This window comes from Cheilinus undulatus, linkage group 1 (assembly GCF_018320785.1).
Source record: "Cheilinus undulatus linkage group 1, ASM1832078v1, whole genome shotgun sequence".
NCBI lineage: Eukaryota > Metazoa > Chordata > Actinopteri > Labriformes > Labridae > Cheilinus > Cheilinus undulatus.
The window spans coordinates 20434884-20458596 of NC_054865.1; the positions used below are offsets into that span (position 1 = coordinate 20434884).

At 37.7% G+C, this 23713-nt stretch overlaps 2 protein-coding genes across 2 annotated transcripts; one reads left to right on the plus strand and one right to left on the minus strand.

Moving 5' to 3' along the window:
* Positions 1-1823: 1823 nt before the first annotated feature.
* Positions 1824-15069, minus strand: syap1 (synapse associated protein 1). Its single transcript, XM_041791161.1, has 9 exons — positions 14778-15069; positions 10373-10491; positions 6833-6899; positions 5444-5517; positions 5183-5322; positions 4951-5102; positions 3888-3937; positions 3635-3791; positions 1824-2598 (listed from the first exon to the last, which is right to left on the minus strand). Exons 1-9 carry the CDS (start codon positions 14977-14979, stop codon positions 2468-2470), a joined length of 1092 nt encoding a protein of 363 aa, XP_041647095.1. The 5' UTR covers positions 14980-15069; the 3' UTR covers positions 1824-2467.
* Positions 15070-16987: 1918 nt separating this feature from the next.
* On the plus strand, positions 16988-23079 carry phospho2 (phosphatase, orphan 2). Its single transcript, XM_041795302.1, has 4 exons — positions 16988-17033; positions 17402-17479; positions 17726-17820; positions 18994-23079. The coding sequence occupies exons 2-4, from the start codon at positions 17409-17411 to the stop codon at positions 19551-19553; spliced, it is 726 nt and encodes a 241-aa protein (XP_041651236.1). The 5' UTR covers positions 16988-17033; positions 17402-17408; the 3' UTR covers positions 19554-23079.
* The last annotated feature ends 634 nt before the right edge of the window (positions 23080-23713 follow it).

Sequence of the window (23713 nt, forward strand, 5' to 3'; positions counted from 1 at the left end):
CCCTCAGCCCCTCATTATGTACTACATAGAAAATAACTCATTTGTGTGTTTGTTTTTTTTTGTTTTGTTTGAGTGAAATCATTGAATTAAGCTTGTACTTAACCCCTTTATGGTGCAAGGAACCATATATGGTCATCTCAGTCAACTTCCTTCATGGCCTCCCCCAACTCTCGATGATAAATTAGAACCAGAAGGATTTTTCTCAGCCAATCAGAGGAGATCAATCAACATCACAGAAAGTGACGTCTCACTGCTGACCAGTCAGCAGTGGCCCTAAGAGTGTCAAAGTTCCTGTTTCCTCCAGAAGTTGAAAAATGCAGTTTTCTGTCTCTATTGGTCCCAAACAGCCCCAAAGTCATAACTAACCATGAGAAGATGATGAAACTCTCCAGTGTAACGGTAAATGGTAGAGCTAAATACTAACAATACTAAGTGTATTGGATGAATAACTCACTATAATAGAGGTTGATAGTACTCTATAGTCGAGTTAGATTTTAAACAAAAAAAAAAGTGAGCCACTAATAAATTTGACTAATTTGTAGACATTTGCAAGGTAAAAAAAAAAGGGAAATAAGTGGGTTTTTGGCGGGTTTCAGAACATATCAGTTTTATTATACTTTCTATTAGTTTTTGTTTTTTCTGTTAGTCTTATTTCTGCTGAAATTAATTCAGACATTTAACCATTTAATATTTGTGATGTTTCTTACATTACTGGGTGGGATTATAAAGAGAAATCATGAGAAATAATGAAATATATATGATTTTAGTCAGTTTTACAACAGCATAACGGTTTTATTAAACTGAAATGGCATAAATCAGATCTCATTTTTATTATAAGCCTCAGTTATTCAAAATCTTTGATAATTGTAGGTGTTCCATTGGAATTACTGGATAAAACTAGTAGTGCCACTATTACTTATACAGTTTTCTGAAGCCAGTCATGTTTGCCAGAATTTAAAGACAACTTCACGATGCCTCTACATTATTAGCATCTTAATATGCATACAAGTGATGGATTTTTAAAGCATTATTTTCATGGCACATTTTGGAAGTGGACATTTTTGCACTAAAAGTCCTTAATGCAAGAGAATTGAAGTGATACTGGAGGGTTAAGTCAAGCTCTTCCACCGATCTTTGCGTTTCTGCAAGTTTTCATAATTGTAGATATTATTTTGATAACTGTGTGTATTTCTGCAGAACTGAGGAAGTACATGAACATCCTGACTATCTTTTGGTTACATGGGGGCAGCACGTATCTTTCACAACTCATAATGTATTTTTTTTTGTAATATGTTCACTCAGGCACTACTTAAAAGTGCAGTTCTTTATTTATGTTGTTTTGCTATGCCATATTATGTTCAACACACTAATACACTCATGCTGTGGTACTATTTTTGTTCAGTAGCATCTCAAATGCATTTATGGTAAAATTGCATGTGCTCTTTTACTCAAGATGCATGACATTACATGTGTAAAAATATCCAAAGGCCCTTTAAAACTCAAGAATGCATAAAAAGTACTACAGTTTTCTTAATACCTTTTAATCTACCGCTTTTTTAGTCAATACTCTGGATTGGAAAAAGTGTGGCTGATGTTATTCAGCACAGCATTGCTGAACAATGTACACTCATTAGAAAGGCATTTCCTTCAGTTTTGTTCTTCTGGAGTTGTTTCCATGATTTTACATCACAGGCTATTAAAAAGCAGCTTTATGAAAGGACTTTGAAGTTCTGCTGAACAGAATCAATACAGACTATTATTTTAGAGCCATGTGCCCCAGGCTTAGCATCCACCTAAAAACCACTTCATGTGTACCAACCAAATTAACAGATAAATATTTATTAAAGGATGACAAATAAAACAGGAAATGTACAGTTTTAGTTGCAGAAAAGGAAAAGTAGACATGCTTGAAGTCATTCATCAAACTGCAGTACAAAATGTAAAATACCAAGCAGCTGTAGAGAGGGTGAGATGCAGATAGGAGTAAGGAAGTGTTAGAAACCTCTTTATTTACATTAATGTATCTTTACATTTGACTTTACTATAACTACACTAAGACTTTACTGTACAACCCAACAGGAAGCAGCAGTGGAAACAAAGATAAAATCTGATGTGATCTCAAATACCCCCCCAGCTCTTATAAAATTCAATACACTTGAACCAGAGCGCCCTCTAGGCAACTGCTCTCCATTAAAAAGAGAGAGTGTATGGGAAACAAGTCAATAAAACTAATTCAGGAGGGTACATTGACATAGCTCTTTACTAAACACCTGAACATAACCGTGTTTCCAGCAGAGGGGAAACTCTCTCTATGAATGGATCTACACCTTCATCATGTACAGGAGAAGACAGTTGCCAGAGTTAGGAGTGGCAGAGGATGAGGATGTTCATCCCTTCATCACCACCGATGGATACTCCTCCACTCTGAGCCAGATCATTATAAAGGAGGCAGACACACGGTGGGTGTCTAGCTGTCGTCGGCCTGGAGCATCTTCTCGATCTCTTGGTCCCACTGGTCGTCTCTGTTGTCCGTCTCAGTCACCACCTCATACTCCTGGAGCTCCTGTTGCAGCTCCTTCTCCCAGTCTGCTGACTCATCTGCATAAGAGGAGGAGGAAGGTTAGTAAATCCCATCAAAATATTACAAAAACATGTTGTCAATTTTCCAAATCAGGCTCATAATGTGCAATAAAGAACTCAGTCCAAATAAAACCTCCTGTTTGTGTTCAGAACTTTTGAGTATGATTAAGATTACTAAGAATCATGCACAATGTGTGCTAATTTAATTAATTAGTTCTCTGTCTTATTCATGGTTGCTGAAATAATGATAGGTTCTTGTATTTCTGTGTTTTAACTAGGGCTAAACGATTTGCAGAATTAATCTAGTTGCATCTAATCTCCAGCAGCTGTGAGGATTGGGTGGAATGTGATGCCCCCAAGTGGAGATAGACTGTAGTGCCAAGGCACGTTTACAACACTGGTAATCTGTCTTTTTTGTATTCCTAAAAATGTTATTGCCTGGAACAAGATGATCCCACCCAGCTTATAAACGTGATCTAAATAACAATATACATTTCCTGGAAAGAAGAAAAAATTGATTATTAGACTCTGATAATATTATCTAGAAGCCTTTGAACTATTGAGGCCTGGTTTATTACACCAAGCTTGACTCAGCACTTCCCAGATTCTCCTTTACATTCAGGCTGCTTATTTATTTATTTCTCTGTCCAGGTGATCTAATACAGTCTCAATCATATTAAGATCTGAATTCTGTGGAGGTCAGTCCATAAATTTCGTTGTTTTATCATCTGTTATGCTCTCCAGATATGATTCCACTGCACTGTCAGATTGTTTGGGATGATTTTCTAGATGAAAAAAAACTGCTTTCCTGAAGGAATGGCACAAATAATTTCAGCATCATTATTAAAACAATCTTATGCTGACCTAAAACTGGCACAGTTGTGCAGTTATGGAGATAACACACTGCTGTAAAAACACTTAGGAAAAATACATATCTTGACTTATTTTACTGTTATTTAATTAGGCATGGTTCCCTTGCTAGTCTCTTTTTAAATGTGTCCCTTTGTTTGTCAACTGTATAACTTTTTTGACACAATAATTTAAAGAGTCAAACCATCAGGAGTGGAGACGCTGTCCTTCTTGTCCAGCACCAGCTGCTCCATCTCTTTCCTCAGGTCCTCCTGGTTAATGCCGGTCGAGTCAAAAGCATCGCTCACAAACTCAGAAACACCTGGACTCGTCGACATTTCCTCCTCTTCTTCTTGAGCTGGCTAAGAGGCACAAAGTCAGGACAGAAGAAGACCTTTAAATGCTATGTTGCATTTTGGGAAAACTTTAAGTGAACTTTTTTGTTTTATTTGTCTGACCTTCTGTATGCTGCTGATGGAAACTGGTGGAGTTTTTGGTCTGACATTATCTGCAAAGAGAACACCTGTTAGTTTTCTGTACTCCAATCCTGATATGTTGCTGTTCAGGCCAATGACCTCTAACACTGCACTCACACTAGGAAATCCTTAGCTGCATCGTGTTGCTTCTGCTATTTGACCTGTATTTGACCTTTTTTACCTGTACCTCTCACCTTGCCTTATAACTTTTAAACAACAAAGTTATGTTCTAAACTGCAAACTCTTCACCTGCTTTCACCCAGACAGCTTCTGAAAAAAGAAGCTGTCTGAAAAAAGAAATATAATTATATCCAACAAAAGGTCAGAGCAGATAGTGCAGCACTCAGCTTACAGAAAAAAATAGCAAAAAATTGTTTTCTTGTCACATTGATTACAATCATCTCTTTCAGACTTGGTGTATATTTGCTTCATTAAAGCCAGGTCCATGCCCACTCCAGCTTGTGCTATCATTGCTCTCATAACAGGCGCATGTGTGCAGCATGTTGGCTGCATCTCCCTGCTGTCACAGCCCTGTCTTTCTACAGATTTAACTTGATTAATCTCAATACAAGTTACTTGATTCGTTGTACGGATGAACTGATCTGGGACCAGGCTTTTACTTTGAAAAGCCCAAATGAGAAATGTAATCGTACTGCTTTTATCTTGCATTTGATATACTCCATCAATGTGGAAATGGAGAGCTCCAGCAGAATTTGAGGTGTGAATGAATAAACTTCATCAGAGTCATCTAGAAATTCTGTGGACATCTAGTACATATCTGCTAAAACAAGGTAAATATGGCTGTCTATTATTTTCCTGTCAAAAGACATAAGCCTGCAGAAAGAAGGCAAGTCTTCCATTCTTTACATTCCCAGAGCCCGAGACACAGCGCTCACACAAAAAATCTGAAAGCCCTGACATGTTTACATGCAAGCTTAAAGCTGTGACACAGTTGAGAAGTAGCATCCACGCAACCTGTCTGAAACAGCTGTTATTACTACAGATTTGTAATCAGGTATCTCTACATCACCATTGGGAGTCTGACCTGTTAACACAACATCTTCTGGTGACACACTGGGCCCTCTGTCCTCACCCTCCTTCTGCTGCTGCTGAGCCGCTAGCGCTGTGAGCTGAGCCGACTGCTTGATCAGAGAAACCCGGTAGAAATAATTCCTCCAGAAAACCTCCTCCTTCACACTTTTAGAAACAAAAAAATCATTGCCCATTTCATCAGGTGAACTTAACACAAAAAAAAGCTAAACAGGAAGAATACTGACTGTTTGGGAACCAGGTCAAAGCGCATGCGGTTGAGGAGCTCGTCCTCCTCCAGCATCACTGCAGCCAGAGGATACATATGCTCCATGTCGAAGTGGAACTGAACACCAGCGGGAGGGTCTCTCAGGAAGTTCCTCTTGTCCTACAGTCAGCAAAGACAAACGCAAAGATGTTTTCATAGGCATGTTTTGGTCAAAGAGAGAAATAATGCAACACAAAGGAATAATTATCATATTCATGTCATGTATGGAGTCTCTGCTCACAGCTGACAGAGCAAGGATCTGCTGCTGGATCGTCTCCTCCTCATTGTATCCGACCCAGGGAGGAACTGCTGCTTCTACACACAGACACAATCATCAAACAGGTTTGAAAAGCACATCTTAACAGGAAGGACATGCATGCACACATTTTATTTTACTTTGCTTTCCTGGAAATTTGATCATTTTTTAAAGAACTCCCCCAATATCCTGGGAAAAACAGTTTAATCATACAGGAAAAAGAACATAAATAAAGTGAAACCTTGAGAAAAACACCTAATTTTGTTCCATCTAAAGTCCCAACCGCTCCATTGTCCATTAAAACAATTATGTGTGGTTGAAATTTTTTAAGGATTTTAGATCCTGATTTGTCATTCAGGAGGTGGTAGGTCCTGAGGCTGGACTAGTTGAGAACCACTGGTTTAAAGTTTCAATATTTTGACTGGCACTTGGGCAAGTATGCCAATAAACATCTTTAGGGGTTTAGAAAATTGTCAGTCTGGACACTAAATCACAATAAGTGCTTCATGAGAGTAAAGATGACTGTAAATCTTTATAACTTTATCTTTATATTCAGTATACACTTACATCTGCATCTCTACAGAATTTTTCAAAGTGTACATCCTGCATTTTAAGAACACATTTTTCAACAGGTAATCTGTCATGAACCCCTATAAATAACATATCTCTATCAATCAATCAGTCTTTATTGTTTAGAGACAACTGATGAAAAATGTTAACCAAAGGTTATCTGTATTGAATATACACACCCTGCATAATTTCACCATGAACAAACATTTGGCAACTTGGCACAAACGTTGCCTTATTTAAAAGGCCATTAAGAAGACATTTCACAACCTTATGTGTAAACTGAACCTATCTCCTATTTCAAAAGCAGAGTATAAATAACCCAGGAATAAAAATCTCACACAGATACAACTGAAACTCAATGAATGATTAAATGATCTCCCCAAAAGAGGGTTGCAGTGGAAGTTGGCTCACAGCTTTGTTTCTGACAACAGAAGCTTTAGTCAGCTTAGATCAACACTGAAAACGATGAATCCTAATAATAACAGGCTTAGGTCAACAGATATATCTCCCTAAGGAGCCAGTAAAGCATGTTCAGTCTTCTGCAAACTGTAAAATCTATCTCTGTTTATATTAGCTTTAGCTTCTCTCTGACAACAAATATGACTGTAAAGTTTCATGTTACTTTAAATGACTGCATTTCTGATGGTTTCTAACAGTGCTTTCTTGTAAAGACCTTGGCATTTTTTTTGCTAGAACATAATGTGCAAAACGTGTGAATCACTAAGGCGAAGGTTCATTTACCTATTCAAAAAACCCTCTAAAGAAATAAAGTGGATTCTCTTTACTGATTTATTTGGGTTTTACCTGATTTCTTTGACTTCTTCTCTTGAACAAACTTCTCTTGCTCCTTTTGGAAATCTCCTAGAAATGTCTGAAAACAAAAACAGATACACGATGAGTGAAGGGAAGTGACAATCAACTTTCTTTGTTATGTCAGTGTCTTAGATAGCGATAGATGAGCCTAGATTTTTGTCTTGGACCATAAACTTTGCCGTTTCAGGGATGTGATAATGAAGATATGTTTTTATTTGGCAGGTTCTTTATAAAAATACAACCAGAAATATCAGGATTATTGTGTATGCAGGGCATAATTTCAACATTTTCCGAAAAAAATTAAGCTTCTAACGGTACGATACGATATGGTATGATATGATACGATACCACACGACACGACACACACGACACAGTATGGAACGATATGATACACCCTACAGTCATGGATGAAACTATTGGCACCCCTGGAATTTTTTCCAGAAAATACACCATTTCTCCCAGAAACTGTTGCAATTACCAGTGTTTTTGGTATGTGTTTATTTCCTTTATGTGCATTGGAACAACACAAAAAAGCAGAAGAAAAAAGCCAAAATTGACATAATTTTACACAAAACTAAATAAATGGGCTGGACAAAATTGTTGGCATCCTCAACTTAATATTTGGTTGCACACCCTTGGAAAAAAATAACTGAAACCAACCACTTCCTATAACCATCAGCAAGCTTCTTACACCACTCAACTGGAATTGTGGACCACTCTTCTTTTGCAAACTGCTCCAGATCTCTCAGATTTGAAGGGGGCCTTTTTGCAACAGCAATTTTGAGATCTCTCCAAAAGATCAATGGGATTTAGATCCAGACTCATTGCTGGCCCACTTCAGTCTCCAACCATTTCTTGGTGCTTTTTGAGGTATGTTTCAGGTCATTGTCCTGCTGGAACACCCATGACCTCTGACACAGACCCAGCGTTCTGACACTAAGCTCGACATTGCGGCCCAAATTTTTTTGATAGTCTCCAGATTTCATGATTCCTGGCACACAGTCAAGGCAGTCAGTGCCAGAGGCAGCAAAACAACCCCAAAACATCTTTGAACCTCCACCATGTTTGACTGTAGGTACTGTGTTCTTTTCTTTGTAGGCCTCATTCTGTTTTCAGTAAACAGTAGAATGACGCGCTTTTCCAAAAAGCTCTACCTTAATCTAATCTGTCCACAAAATGTTCTCCCAGAAGGACTGAGGCTTACTCAGGTACACTTTTGCAAACTCCAGTCTGGCTTTTTTATGTCTCTTTGTCAGCAGTAGGGTTCTCCTTGGTCTCCTGCCATAGTGCTTCATCTCATTCAGATTACGACGTATGGTCCGAGCTGACACTTTTGCTCCCTGAGTCTGCAGGACAGCCTGAATTTGTGTGGAAATTGACTGAGGATGTTTATCCACCATTCCAACTATTTGGCGTTGCATTCTCTTGTCAATTTTTCTCTTCCGTCCACATCCAGGGAGATCAGCCACAGCTCCATAGGTTATAAACTTCTTGAATATATTATGCACAGTGGACAAAAGGATTTCAAGATCTCTGGAGATGGTCTTGTAACTTTGAGATTGTTCACATTTTTCCACAATTTTGCTTCTTAAGTCTTCAGACAATTGTCGACAAATTCTCTTCTCCATGCTTGGTGTGACACACACAGGCCACAACACAAAGGTTGAGTCAACTTTTATACATTCTAACTGGCTTCAGGTATGATTTCTATATTGCCAGCACCTGTTACTGCCACAGGTGAGTTTAAATGAACATCACATGCTTGAAATAAAATGATTTACCCACAGTCTTAAAAGGGTGCCAATAATGTTGTCCAGTCCCTTTATGAGTTTTTCCTAAAATTATGTCAATTTTGGCTTTTTTCTTCTGTTTTTTTGTGTTGTTCCAGTGCACATAAAGGAAATAAACGTGTATACCAAAAACATTTGTAATTGCAACAATTTCTGGGAGAAACGGCATATTTTCTTTAAAAAATTCCAGGGGTGCCAATAGTTTTGTCCATGACTGCATGTCCCCTTGGGGAAATTTGTCTCGGACTCCAAATGCTGCCTACATCCAGCTGCTATTGCAATTATAATAAAATTACATTGGACAATAACAATATGCACAAAAATCCACCTACATACACAAAATCCACAAGTACATGGATAAGCACGTACCACTAAAGAAGTACATACCAATGAGGACAAACAGCCCAGGCAAATTACACATTGTACCCATATTGCACAAGATATAATAAAAATATTTCAAAAAGCAGAAATGTCAAGTCACACTGAGGAAAAATAAACCAAAAAAAAAAAAAAGATAAAATATCAAAAAGGTCAAGGAGAGGAGACAGAACATTAAGTTATTGCACAAAACCTCCAGCTTCAAGAAACATTATTCAAAATTTTAATCAAGGTGGTCACAAACAAGTCTTTAAACCTGCTCAGTTTAGATTTGGGGACTCTGTATCTCCTACCAGATAGTAAAAGTTCATACTCAGGGTGGAGGATCAGAAAAAACCTGCTGTGCTTGCCTGAGAAGGGCAAAGTTCTGGTCCTCCCTACAACAGTATGGTGGTCTGCACCAGACAGAAAAGTTCAGATTTGGGGAGCAGGTGGCCTAGTGGTTAAAGGCGCTCCCCATGTATGCGGGCGGCCTGGCCTGAGGCCCTTTACTGCATGTCTCTCCCCCACTCTGGACCCTGTTTCTGACTCTATCCACTGTCCTCTTCTATCTAATAAAGGCACAAAAATGCCCAAAAATAAATCTTTAAAAAAGAAAGAAAAGTTCAGATTTTAAATGAACACAGAGATTACTGCACTAGACTGACATCCTGTACTGGATTATGGTCTCCAAAAAAGCCTGATAAAACAAATACAAGATCCTCCAATCAACACCAAACACCCTGAGTCAGCGTAAAAAATACAGCACTTTGTTCCCCCTCTGGCTCTGCTGATCGAGTGACAGTGGATCCCCCTATTAGCCTCTGCAACATACACAGTAAAGGCAAAATTTTATAGGGGTGTAAATGTCACGGCTTCAAACATCACTATGTTGCCTTATAAAGGAATTATGTGATAACCTCATCTAAGAGAGAAATAAAGGACGATCTCAATCTAAAGAATGACTCTGGGAAGTGCTGATGGAGGCTTGGTGTAATGGAACACCTTCAATCAGCACTGTTTATCGCCTCATCAGCCATTTAAGTCATTAAAAGCAACTCTACAGAAATAGTAAGACTTTAAACTGATGGTCTTGTTTGCCTTTTACGAGGGGCATCAATATTCATTTTCAATTTATTAAAATTGCAGAGAAAAATCAATCTGAATACTTGCTTTGGCCTGCAGAGGTCAATCTGTTATGAAAACTTAGTTTTTTCCCACATATTTTCTGAATTTTCTGAGTGTTTAACTAAAGAGACTGGGTAACAACAAAGCCAGTTGTGGCCTCAGACTTTATGCATAGCGCTGTCATTCCACAAGTAAGCCATTGGGTTGCGTTATCACAGCTGCCAAACTTGTTAAACCAGTATGAAGACAAGCATACCTTATCTATAATGCCATCGATTTTTCCTTCTTCCACACTCTTCTTGATGGTCTGAGCTGTCTCTACCACTGACTCAGAGATCTTCTTTGTGGCACTGGAGGCAAAGCTGAAGATGTAACCTTCACATGGAAGAGACACATGAGGAGACAGAACAGTTTTTAAAAACTGCTACAACTGTCAGACGTCCTATTTGCAATGAGTGACAAACAACAAAGCTGAAGACAAACACTAGTGACAATTAAGTCATTGTAATCATTTAATGAATAGGGATGAGTATCCAAAACCAGTATTGACATGGTACCAGTACCAACACATCGGATATCTACTGGACCAAATTACAACACAGATATCTATACTTCATTTTGATACCCTGCCACCCCTATGACACCCTACCCCTCCAAATATATGGCAGGAAATATGTTGTGAAATTTGTGTGATTTATGTGTTACATTGTTTTGCTGTCTGGAGTAATCTCTCTGATCTGTTATCAAGGAAATAATCACATTGATTGGCACTTTCACTTTTTTCTTCGCCTATGACACAACACCTCTTACATAAAGAAGTTGCACTGGTTTACTTTTCTTATCCCATGTTCTGCTGGCATCTTTTAAAACTATTTTGGTAGGCTAAATCTTTTATGATACCCATCATCTCCTGCCATTTTTCAACACACCTTTTCTTTCAAACACAGTGATTCGGGCCCCGTTTATACACCGGCACAGTATAAAAAGTATCCATTTAGCACTGGTATCAGACAAACCCTGAACAATACCCTACCCTACTAATAAGTTTATGAACACACTCTGGTATAAATATATATCTCACAGTATCAAATGATATTGACACTTATTTTGATATCATGGCAACAAAAATAGAAGTCCTAAGCACCCTTGGTATCTCATGTAAATTTCTGGTTCACTGTGGGAGTATCGGCTAATATTAACCCTTTTGACAATCCAAGCCATTGGCAAACTGTGAGTGAATGAATGTAGCAGATGTTTATCTGTCGTGCTGGTATCAAGCCCACGTATAGGCTGATTCAAAGAAGATATTTAGCATTTCGCAGAAGATGTGACTCGTTGCGGTCATATGAGTCAAAATGTTGGCATTTTGGGAGTTTAAATTCATTGACAATGTTTCAGTACCGAAACATCTCTTTGCTTGTGATGTTTGATGGACTTATGCCGAAGGAAATATGAATGTTTTTCAAAGCTTCATTACTTTTGGTTGCCTTTTATCTGATAACAAACTGTTGTGAAACCCAGAGTTTTGAAGAAGAATCAAAATGTCTTGAATTTTGACCACCTTAGTGAGCTTGGTCTACATCATGGGTAATGAGACCTGGTCATAGAAATCCATTATTGGATAACTTCTTGAATTTGATAAACAAAAATGTCAAGGAAAACTTTTTAATCAATGTCTAAGTTGCACATGTACACTGTTAATACGTATAAACAGCGTGCAGGAGATATTAGGTAAGTGTACCCATTAAGCCCAGGCACCATTTAAGCCCACTTGCAACTTTGAAGTCAATTTAAAAAAAAAGAGAGGGGCCTGTCTAATGTTATACATTATTTTGTCCAATCACACAATTTCTGAATTATATGTCAGTTTTTGTTTGACACCAATCACATTTGTTGATACTGAAAAAGGCTCGCCTACATTCGTGCAGTCTCAAGGAGGCTCAGATAAAGTCGCCTCAAAACGTTGGTGTTTTGGGACCCCTCAGAAAGAACCTCTTTTCAACTATTTTCAGCCACTGACTTGATAAATACTTTCATTTTATGTAATTTGAGAGATTATTGATTCGTTTTTTGTGTATAAACAAGTAGTTTTTTTGTCATTTCTTACTAGTTAATTTCATGTGAAAAGATGAGTCATGCTAACTAGCGTAGCGAGTGAATTACAAGTCAATACATGTAGCCCTACTGATAGATACACTGCTTAAGGATTAAAAACGATAAGTACACAAACTAAGTGTTTTCTAATTCATTTTACATTAAATCTTCAAATTAAGACACCAAAAAATGGTTTGGGTGGGTGAAATATTTTCAAAAAATGTCTTTTTTCCAAGGTGGGCTTAAATGGTACTGTGACCCAAAAAACAGCTAGCTGAACAAGAATTCCTTGATAATTCAGAAAGTTTGGCAAAAGAGGGATGGCAAGTTTTACAGCATATTTAGGCTACAGACATTTCTTTACACATTTTTTTTCATTTTGGTGGGAAAATATTATCTTTATTTCCCTGGAAGCCACTGTAGAACCATTTAAGCCCAGTGTGTTCCATTTAAGCCCATCTTATGTGTTTCAACAGGAAATAATGACATTTTTGATAGCTTTTCACTGTAATCCTGTGTTGGATGTTGTTATACTAACTTTATTAACACCAGTACATCACAGATCACACACTGCCCAGAAGAATTGTTATGTCAGTTAATTTTGCATAATAATTTGTTTACAGTGAGAAAAATGCCAACAAAATGGAAGAATTACAGCAAATGTCCTAAAATCATCATTGTTACAGCCAAACATTAAATCCAAGTTCAGTAAGATATTGTTGATGCACTGAAATGGCATTTAATACTTTTAAAAACAATACATTTTTTTATTTTGTCAATATTTAGTCAAATTTTGTAAATATTACATAAAATGTTCAATGAAATGTTAAATACTGAAGCCAATGAAAATTAGTTTAAGGCCTACTTAGCCATGTTTGTGGTGGTCCATTTTTACAAGCCAAACATTAAATCCAAGCTCAAAAAATCAATTTTGTTTAACATGTATAACATGTTACTGAATGAATATGTGTTTACTACCTGAAAAATATAATAATTTTTAATATTTTTGTCAATAAATGTGGTTGTGGGCTTATATGGAACACACGTAGGCTTGAATGGTACTTAGGTACCAATTAAGCCCATGCCAGACTTTCGACTTTATTCATAACATTTCTTTAATTTTTTTCTTTAAAATATGCATAAGTAAATAAATGTACTTTCAAATGAGAGATTAATTCTTCGTTTTAACAAATGATCATGTTTATAAACCATCTTAGTATCTATGAAAAATACGTGAACTTAGATTTTGGTGGGCTTAATGGGTACACTTACCTTTTATTAAAACCTTTTGAGACACTGCATGCACATGTGAGGACATTGTTCGTTTTAGTAATAATGGAGTATTTCCTTTAAAATTTCGGGAATTTTCTTCAGAGTATTTTGGGAATATAACCGTATAGTTTAGACAGTTTGATTTAAAGTTTTTTTTGAGAAGAGGAGCAGAGTACTTTATTAAATGTTGGTACTTTCATAGGATTTTGAGGAATTCATTGTTATAATTTTTTGAGGATTTGATTTGAAATTTGGGAAGGGTATTTCCTTTGAAATTTTCCAGATTTTCAAAAGGAATTTTTAGTGAATTTGGTTGAATTTTTGGGGAAATGTGTTTGGAAATATTCAACATAATATTCCATAATATTCAACTGAATTTGGGGGGATTGTCTTCTGGGACACAGGGCTGCACAGCTAAAAACAAGACAAGATAGAAAGACAGTTGGTTTAGCCTTTTTGCTGCCAAAGGAATGATTTTTTTTCCAACTAGAAAAAAAAATCATAAACCAAAATGTTTCTGAACAGAAGCATGGATTATTGAGTTTTTTTTTAAATCTCCTTGGTGTGGAGCAAATAGCAGATATGTTAAATGACATTGATTTCAAAACAGAAACCATTTGGAACCAGGTGTGGAGGTGTAACCCAGTATCACAAATATTAAGTTAAATCAAATCAGATCAATTACTAGAAATCCTTTGTTTTTATCTTGTTCTGAATCTTGAGCAGTCCTGCATTAGAAATGAATAATTTACTAGGTGGTAGTGCATGAACCCTTTTCCCTATACTTTGTGTTGTTGTGAAATGTGTTAATGTCATTTTTGTTTTATTTGTCTGTTGCTTTTTTGTTTTAGTCATGGTGGTGGTTCAAACCTGGCCTTAACAAGTTCTCGTGGGCCATCAACAGAAAAAGGACTACACCGTACGTCTCTGAGTGACTGACACCATTTCTTAAAGACTGAAGGGCCCTTAACAACGGGGCAAAGCACACTGAAAATGTATAAAAATAAAGAGAGAGGAGAAACTAAAGATGCCCTTTAAACTAACGCTCAGGTCTCAAAATAATATGATGGACTCGTAAAGTCCTGCCTTGGTCAATAGTTGAAGCTACTGAACGCTTCGGAACGTTTGATCATCAAGATAACAAAAATAACTCGTGGTATTAAAAATGTTGACATCCATAATTAACAAATACAACAGAGACAACCAAACATGCGGGACACACAGCGTAATGACGTTAATTAGGACAGGTAATGTTTAAAGTCAGTAATAGCATTGTAAAAGGAGTTTTATCTCACCCCCGAGTCCTTTGCCCTGCTCAGAGTTTTCCTGCTTCTCCTCTGGTTCTCCATCCTGGTCAGCTGGTTGCTGTTTGTTTACCTCGTTCTGTGCCTCCACCACCTTTTCTTCCTGCTCCACTATCAGCTCTTCTTTGTCGTCAGACGTCTTCGTCAACGTCGGGGTCTCCAAACCCAGCCACGTTCCCAAACCTTTAAACATATTTATCTAAAAAGCTTAGCTTTGTGTTGAAGAATATTACACTGTGTACAGACTGTCGACTGAACGCAACCAGGAACTGAACCGACAGGATTTCTTCTTCTCTGTTTGCTGCTGTGTCATTCATGATGAATACTGCTGCCACCTGGTGGCCAAATCACTGAACACTGCAGGTTACAAAGCATAGCCATACTAGGATTGCATCAGATACAGACCTTTCTTTACACAATCCCCACAGTTCACACAATGTTGGAAATTTGGGTGCATTGTTTGAGGATTTTGGTAAATTCTGGGATGAAATGTGTAATGGCCAAAACTGTGTTATAGAACCTAAGCATGGTCAGTTAGGGAAAGTTATGAGCCTTGGCGAGCAAATTGTCCAAAGAGAGGGAGGGAGATGAAAAGCCTTAACATTAGATGAAAAACTGAGGTCAAAACATGGGCAAGAAAGATGAAAAGTTAAGGGCCCAAATAACAGTGAAACCTGGTTTGTCAGAAGACATGAAGAATACTGTTCTGTGAAGATAAAATGAAGGAGGTCTTAGCCTCGCTGCATATGGCGTTAAACCACACTGCTGAAACTGAGAGAAAACTAGGGGTGATTGAAATTGTTCTGGGTGCTTGGAGAAACTTCTTGGTCTATGTGGGAGTTATTGAGAAGAGTGGTATTTCTACTTTGTTTTATATTCATTTATGTATTTTTTATTTGCAAGTTTAGGATTGTTCAGAAATTGTAGATTAAAAAATGGTAGGAGGGGGCAATGCACCATTTTGGATGCTCTTTAAAAGCCACAGAAGAAGAAGGAATTAATTTGTTGTTTTACTGGGTTCCTGATTGGTGTAGAACCAGACTATTCAATTGGAGACCTTGGGGCTAGGTCAGACCCTCAAGGTCATTTCTAGTGGGTTTTGAGTAGGCTACTAATGCTTGAAATTAAATTCAATCTTATCATGTTTATTATATTTGTAGGATCATCTGTCACATGAATTCCCCAATTAGGTTGTACCCATCATGATGTCACATTTATCCCTGTACACATCTTTTTCCAGCACATATCATTTCACACATTTTAACACCTGTAGCCAAAAGCATATTGGTGTGCAAGGAATACAACTTCCCAAGATATTTCAAGACAATGCTTGCTGACTTTGACACCACTTTCTGAATGTTTGCCACATTAAAATTTGAGGTAAAGAAGTCACACCACCTGTAGAGAACAGTATCAGTACATGGCATGGATTTTAGAACAAAAGAAATAGGCATTAACAGACATAATGTAATAAAATAGCAAACCACCTGCTGCGTTGGGCTGCCATGCCAAGTCAAACCAAGTCGAGCTGAGCCGCCCCTTGTAATGGAAAAGCCTCAACAGAGACTGTTTATGCATATTTTTGTCAGTTGAGGAGTTTGTTACAGATGAAAAAATCCATAAAAGTTTAACTAGTCGAAGCTATCAAATTTATTACACATATATCATGAGATGTCTCCCAGGCCCCTTATTTTGGATCCTTTTTCAGGAACTGGTCCCTCTTCCAACCGAATGAAAAGCCCTGGAGGGTAATGGCAAAGTGGATGAGGTGCGGGGGCTAAAAGAGCACTGAAATTAAATGACAATGATAACATAGGCCTAGTTAAAGTTTCCTGTGGCAAACTTGAGGCCAAACAAGAGAAACATTGTGGATTCATGGCAGAAGAATTTGGATGCTAATTTATAAGGAGGACACTTAATCATTCACAAATAAACTAACAAGGATTTGTTTCTGTTTGTTGTCATGTTGGAGCTAATAGAAATACAAGGTTGCATATATTAATTAAGACAGAGAATGAGTCTGGACCGGTGCGAGATAAAATTGAGGACTATTACAAAGAGATACAGGTTTGTGTTATACTTTGTAGACTATAAGTACATGTAGCCCTGAGGTTACACCAGCAGTACAGTAGGTGGCGGTGTGCACCTTTACACCTGTGTTCGCTACCCACCATTGACAAGAGAAGGAAAAGAGGGAGGAAGACGAAAAAGAAACAAGACCGGCAGATTGATGTCATACAGGATAAGGTCGGTTTTTTATTCTTAGCTCATCAGTATGGTTTTTCATGTTTCTATCTTTTATGAATATTGCAGAACGTGTTTTAACCGTGACCTGGAGCTTAATTTCACAAATTACTCTGTATGCTACTTAGCAAATTTAACAAAGTACCTTTAAACTTGAAGTTAAAGTCGAACAGGAAATAAATGGGGATTTCTCAGGATTAAGTTATATTTTTAGTTTCATTTTGTCTTGTAGAAGAGAGTGCATTATCGAATATTTAAGTTTAGTGCAGACCTAGTCATTATCCTCCTTGGCGGAGGTAATAAATGTGTTTGTGCTGCAGTTGTGCCTCTACATTGTTCTTATCGGGAACTTTTTCGTCTCATTATTTCAGTTGAAAAATGAAGACTCTCATGGTGTTTGATTTCGACCACACAGTTGTTGATGACAACAGTGACACATGGGTGATAAGGTAAAATTATATCCTTGTTATCCGATCAGTAAACTATGCATGAATTGAAGTAGAAATGAAAGACAAGGCAGATATTCGGGCAGTGTTTTTACTGCCTTAAATGGAATAAAGATGCATTTTTGTCACAGTATATTTGTACTGGGATATCAGAAACAACACTGATAGGATGACTACAAGATTAAACAGAATCTCTACTTTAATAACATCAAGATCACCAAAGTGGGTTTTTTGTCTTGGTCCTCTCAGATGTCTGCCTGATGTGACTCTTCCTGACTCTGTGAAGAACTCCTACAGAAAAGGTTACTGGACCGAGTACATGGGCAGAGTGATGAAATACATTGGTGAGAATTATTTATCCTGTTTATGAAAATTCAGTCTTTTAAACATAGAGTGCTTTCAGAAAGTATTCAGATCCCCTTCATTTTTTTTCAATTTTGTTATGTTGCAGCCTGATGCTACAGTCAAAACATTATTTTTATCCTCATAAATCTGCATGCAGTAACCCAGTCATGGTCAAAAACAGAATATTAGAATTTTTGGTAAATTTATGAAAAAAAGTTAAAAAAAAAAAAAACAAACAAACTGAAAAATCATATTGACATAAGTATTCAGACCCTTTGCAACAACACTGAAAATTTAGCCCAGGCTTCTCCTGTTTCTCTGGATCTTTGCTGAGATGTTTCTACACCTTAAATGGAGTCCACCTGTGGTAAGTTAAACTGTTTGGGCATGATTTGGAAAGGCACACCCCTCTCTATAGAAGACCTCACAGCTGACAGTGCATATCAGGGCAGAAACCAAGCCATGAGGTCCAAGGAACTGATGCAGAGCTCAGAAACAGGATTGCTGCATGGCACAGATCTGGGGAAGGTTACAAAAAATATCTGCACTGAAGTTTCCCAAGAGCATAGTGGCCTCCATAATTCTCAAATAGAAGAAGTATGATTCAACCAGGACTCTTCCAAGAGCTGGTAGCCCGGCCAAACTGAGCAATCAGGAAAGAAGGGCCTCAGTAAGAGAGGTGACCAAGAACCTGATGGTCACTCTGATTGAGCTCCAGAAATCCTGTGTGGGGCAGAGTCCCAGAAGGACAACCATCACTGCAGCCCTCCCCCAAATTTAATTTACCACAGGTGCAGGTGTAGAAACATCTCAGCAAAGATCCAGAGAAATGGGAGGAACCTGGGCTGGTGTGGCCCTTGGCCTTTATTGATGATAAAAATGGCAGGCTGGTAAGTAAAGTGATGTTGTATGCATGAGTCAGCAGTTGTTAGCCATTGTTTTGCTTATTCTAACTTTAGGTGGGGATATATGATGTGATTTCAGGCATTTGAATCATTCCCAGGCATAGACCATGTGTATACATTAATCTGGTTAGAGAAAGGTTGAGTAAAATACATAAAATTCCCAATTTTAGAAATCAATAATTGTGATTCTGATGTAAATCAATATTTTTTCCACACAGCACATTAAAAACATTCTTCCTCCTTTCTTTTTTGTGCATGCGCCTCCAGGAGACCAGGATGTCAGCCCTGACAGGGTCCGCAGTGTGATGGAGACCATCCCCTTCACAGCAGGAATGACAGACCTGCTGACTTTTATATCAGAGAATAAAAGCACCATTGACTGCATCGTCATCTCCGACTCCAACACCCTTTTCATTGACTGGATCCTGCAGGCATCAGGACTCCGCTCAGCTGTCGATCGGGTTTTCACAAATCCGGCTAAGTTCAATGAGCTCGGGTACATGGAGGTACAGTGCTACCACTCTCACAACTGCAACCGATGCCCTGTAAACCTCTGTAAGAGAAAAGTTCTGGAGCTTTATCTGTCAGAGAAGGCTGATGGAGGCGTAAAGTATGAGCAGATATTTTATGTGGGGGATGGGGGAAATGATCTCTGCCCGACTTTCTGTCTCAGAGGGAATGATGTTGTGATGCCAAGGAAAGGCTGCACTCTGGAAAAGCTGGTGTCCAGACTGGAAAGTCAGACAGATGACTCTTCCCTGAGAGCTAAAGTCAAAGTGTGGAGTAGTGGCACAGAGATCCTTGAGGAACTAAAAGCCAGTATGTAGATTTAGCTAAAACCATGGAGATCAAATTAAGAAGATCAAATTGTAACTAAAAAAAATGCACTACTGCAAATAATGAGTCCGTGTTGTTAAGGCATAATGCTGCTCCTTGTAATTGTAAAAAAAAAAAAAAAATGAAAGTATACTTTGATTTCTAATAGCACAATTTGGATGCTAAATTATGTACATCACAAGTCCTTAGTAAGATGTCCTCAAATGATACCTCTAAGTTTTAATGACTTTTGTGTTTTAACTACTGTGCAAGAACAAAGGGAACGGGTGCATCACAGCCCAATGAAAATATCAACCTTAGAAAAAACATTTATATGTACACTGATGTGGGACTCTGTTTCAGTCTTGTTATTGAATCAAATTAATACAGTTTTGAATATCTTATTTATTTTTCAGCTTTCATGGACAGCATTCAAGGGCATCACAGTCCAATAAAAGTGGATCAGTAAAATTAAAGATTAAGACTAGAAAAGCACTTGGAGAGCGCAGACCTCCGCCATTAGCCCTATCTCCCAATAGTAAAGAATCCTTTAAAAAATTCCTGGATCCAGACGGTGATCCGGATCACTCCCAAAATCTAATCAGTTTTTCCTTATGCCATTTGTGACATTTCCTGAAAATCTGAATAGGAGAAAATAAAGAGGAGAAGAAGACATGACACAGATGATGACATTTAAAATCGATCTGCTGGAATGAACCCTTAAAGATGACTTGGCCTTATTGGTAGACTATTCAAATATAAAAGTGGGATCACTGTGTTTTCTAAAATGTTTCCTAGGTACACTGAAGACCCTTGATTGAGATCTCAGCTCTAACTGTCAGGATTCAGATGGGGATAGTTGGGGATGGGGATAAGGGATAGTTCAGTATTTTTTAAGTTGGATTGTATTTGATAACTTGGCATTAGTAGTGAGCATTTCCTCTTTTAACAGGATGCGCTTGGGGAAGCTAGCCTTTACAGCGTAGCATATGGGTAAAGTTACAGTTGTAATTTAGGGAGTTTTGGGTGAAAATGGGCCAAAAAACAATGCTGGCTAATTGTATGCCATATTGAACATGTCTGAGGTGTTTTATTTTTCACCCAGAAAGCCTCTATATTTGGCCCGAATTTGCAATGCAAGCTTGGACTACCAGCTACATGCTCTACTGCTGTAGCGTATCTGATCAGCTGTTTTGGGCTAAACTAAAACAAGTTATTTCAGCTCATGTTTCCTCTTCGACAACTGACACAATGTTTTCAGAGGGTAAACTTATCCTGTAACTTGTTCTGTTAACAGATATTAGAAGAATAAAGCAAAAGCCATAAACTTGCCTTGATGACAAATGTCCATTCAGCTCTTCTGGTTGGTGTTGGTTTGTCCAGTTTATCTACCGAAAGTTGAAGAAGGTATGTAAAAGAGCAACATTCAGGGAGCCAGGGAACTCTGGATGGGTGTTGATGCAGGCTGCAGGCGTCTGTGAACTACTATCCTTGATCAGAAATAGCCTCAAGAAGTGTTGTGAAGTCCCACTCATGACAACAATAGCTCTCATGGGCATGGACTCACAGTTTACACACCTAAACCACCAGGTAACTTAGGATCTCTCCTGCTAACCCGTCTCCACTAAAGTTTTTCTCCCTCACTTTCTCCCCGCTGTCTTCATTTGCACAAGTTGTTCCTCTGTGTACTCTGGCTTATAAATATATCAACAGTAAACACATGTCATTGCCACTTGAGTAGAAATCACTCATTTTAGTTCTGTTTTGGCTAAGTTTGTTGTTTTTGTCTCTGAAGAGACCCACAGACCTAAACAGCTGATAGGAAGATGACGATACGCTGGAAGAGCTGAAGCTTCCATTGCAAAATACTGTAGTGCCAAACCCAGAGGCTTTCTCGGTGAAAATAAAACACTTCCAAAACTTTCAATATAGAGTGCATTGTTCTTTGGCCCATTTTTACCTAAAATGTGCTAAATTAAGCCGCACAACTGTACCTGCCTGTAGCACTATAAAGCCTAGCTTCCCTGCCAGCACTACCAGCCCTTCTTAAAGGGCCAGCGCTCCATGAAATCTCTGGAGGCTAATGCCACTACTATTGCCAAGCACCTTCTACAGTCTTGCACAACCCAACTCCAAAATGAAGGAAAGCAATCCTCAGAAATGTCCTAAGCTTACTCATGGAAAGGAGGCCCTAGTATAATGAACATGCTTTTACCACGCTCCCATGGTGTCAGATAAAAATCAATCTGCTATCAGGTACCCTCAAATTACATGGTGCTAATAAAGGAAAGATGCTTTCTTTATTTTTTTTAGATTTAGCGGTTCTCTGTTGAAACAGCTAAAGGTAAAGCTAATAGGAACTCTTAAGTGCAAGTATTTTTAGCATTTTTCTTGTACTGTGCAGGAATGAGTTAAAAATTTAGTCTTATGTATAAAGTTATTATGAGTACTAAAGGCATTACCCATACTTTAGCATACATAATCTCATTTTGTTTGCAACTTTCAGTATTTTTCATATCACAGTTCACAGAATATCCAAGCGGACAGTGAAGGAACTGCTGTTTTTGCACCTTCACATTGGCTTCAGTTTTCAACATTGAAGGTTGCTTTTAGAAAACAAATTATGTAAAATGTGTTATGATGTTGAATTCAAATGATCTTTGCTCTTTTTCTTCTCCCCCTTTATGAAAAGAGAAAAGAACAAGTATCTATCGCCCAGCAACTAAAGGATTAATTTTCAATCATACATATTACTATAACACAACTAACACATATAATTTTGTGGTGTTATAGTAAAATAAGAAGACAATTTTGGATCAAGTCTCCAGTAATACTTTATAAAGAAACATGTCATTTTCAATGTACCTCAGTTCTTCCACAGAGTCAGTAAAATTGTCATTATTTTAACTGCTGAAGCATTTTTTTTCTAGTTTATATCAGTGCAAACTATTAAACACATAAAGATGGATGTGCCATTGCTTGATTTTTGTGATGTTTTGTGACTAAATGTCAAAGAGGTTTAACCAGAATTGGTATTTTAAAAGTAATTTTGTTTCATTTCATTGTGGTGCTCTGATTCTAACTGTTTAACATCTCAGGTTTACATTTTCTATTTATACATGTGAAGCTGTCCTGATCGTGTGATCCAGGCTTTGATTAACTTGATCAGTTTTAATGGCTGTAACTGTCAGTGTTTTAAGCTCCAAGTACAAAAAAGTCCAGGTGTTTTATTTTATGATACCATCCAGCTACAATGACTTATCTGGATAAAGTTCCATGTATAAACACAGAAGCTCTGCTTTAAAATCCATCCAAGCTCCATGTGATACAGAAGATTCAGGTTTGATTATTTTGTGTCCTCCAACTAATGAAATAACCCTGAGATTTAATCCAGGTTTCTTATGAATGTCTTTTGTTACTTGGACAGAGTGTTAAATCTAAGTATTCATGAAATAAAGGATGTATTCAGATACATTGTTTGGCACTGCCATAATTCAGCAATTGAAATTTATATTTTTAACTTAATTCATTGTTATTTAAAAGATGCAATTAAAACCATAAATCTCTTGTATCAATTGTTTCAGTCTGCTTTGTTCAGTTACTACAGCTTTAGATGCCTTTTTGAAAATGTGAAAATGTAATGGTGGCCTGCCATTCTTTTTTTAATGGTTATAGTAAATATTGATTATGAAGAAACGAGTCAAAAACAGAAACTTCTCATGCAGTCATGGTAAAAATAGGAACCTGCACTATAAATGAATATCAAAATATAATTTAGCACAACAAGACTGATTAAACTGAGGTGAAACTTAAATGTAGAAAATCCACAGTGAAATACAAGCAAAACATGTCCAGCAGAGTCTACAGCAGGATTGTCCAAACTATGGCCCCGAGGGTCAAATGTGGCCCGTGTTCCATTTTGATTGGCCCACAGCAAATTCTAGAAATAAAATGAAAAAATGGCCCACATTTGAACATGAAGCATGTGCTCGACTATATTGTTAGTTTCAGCACAAGGTGGTGCTGCCATGCTAATTCTGTAAACAAACATTTTGACAAGAAGAATTTATTTATTTATTCAGACAGCACTCTACATGGTGAACATACTGGCAACCATTATAATAATTTCTTATCTTCTAACTCCCTGATGGGTTATGGCAGCAAACAGCAG

Excerpts from the sequence above, each read along its gene's own strand:
- phospho2 (XM_041795302.1), top strand. The coding sequence starts at position 17,409 with ATGAAGACTCTCATGGTGTTTGATTTCGACCACACAGTTGTTGATGAC. Across the intron at positions 17,480-17,725 it reads AGTGACACATGGGTGATAAG|ATGTCTGCCTGATGTGACTC; the intron begins GTAAAATTATAT and ends TGGTCCTCTCAG. Across the intron at positions 17,821-18,993 it reads CAGAGTGATGAAATACATTG|GAGACCAGGATGTCAGCCCT; the intron begins GTGAGAATTATT and ends ATGCGCCTCCAG.
- syap1 (XM_041791161.1), bottom strand. The coding sequence starts at position 14,979 with ATGTTTAAAGGTTTGGGAACGTGGCTGGGTTTGGAGACCCCGACGTTG. Across the intron at positions 5,518-6,832 it reads GAAGAAGTCAAAGAAATCAG|AAGCAGCAGTTCCTCCCTGG; the intron begins GTAAAACCCAAA and ends GTCTGTGTGTAG. Across the intron at positions 5,323-5,443 it reads AGATCCTTGCTCTGTCAGCT|GACAAGAGGAACTTCCTGAG; the intron begins GTGAGCAGAGAC and ends TGCTGACTGTAG.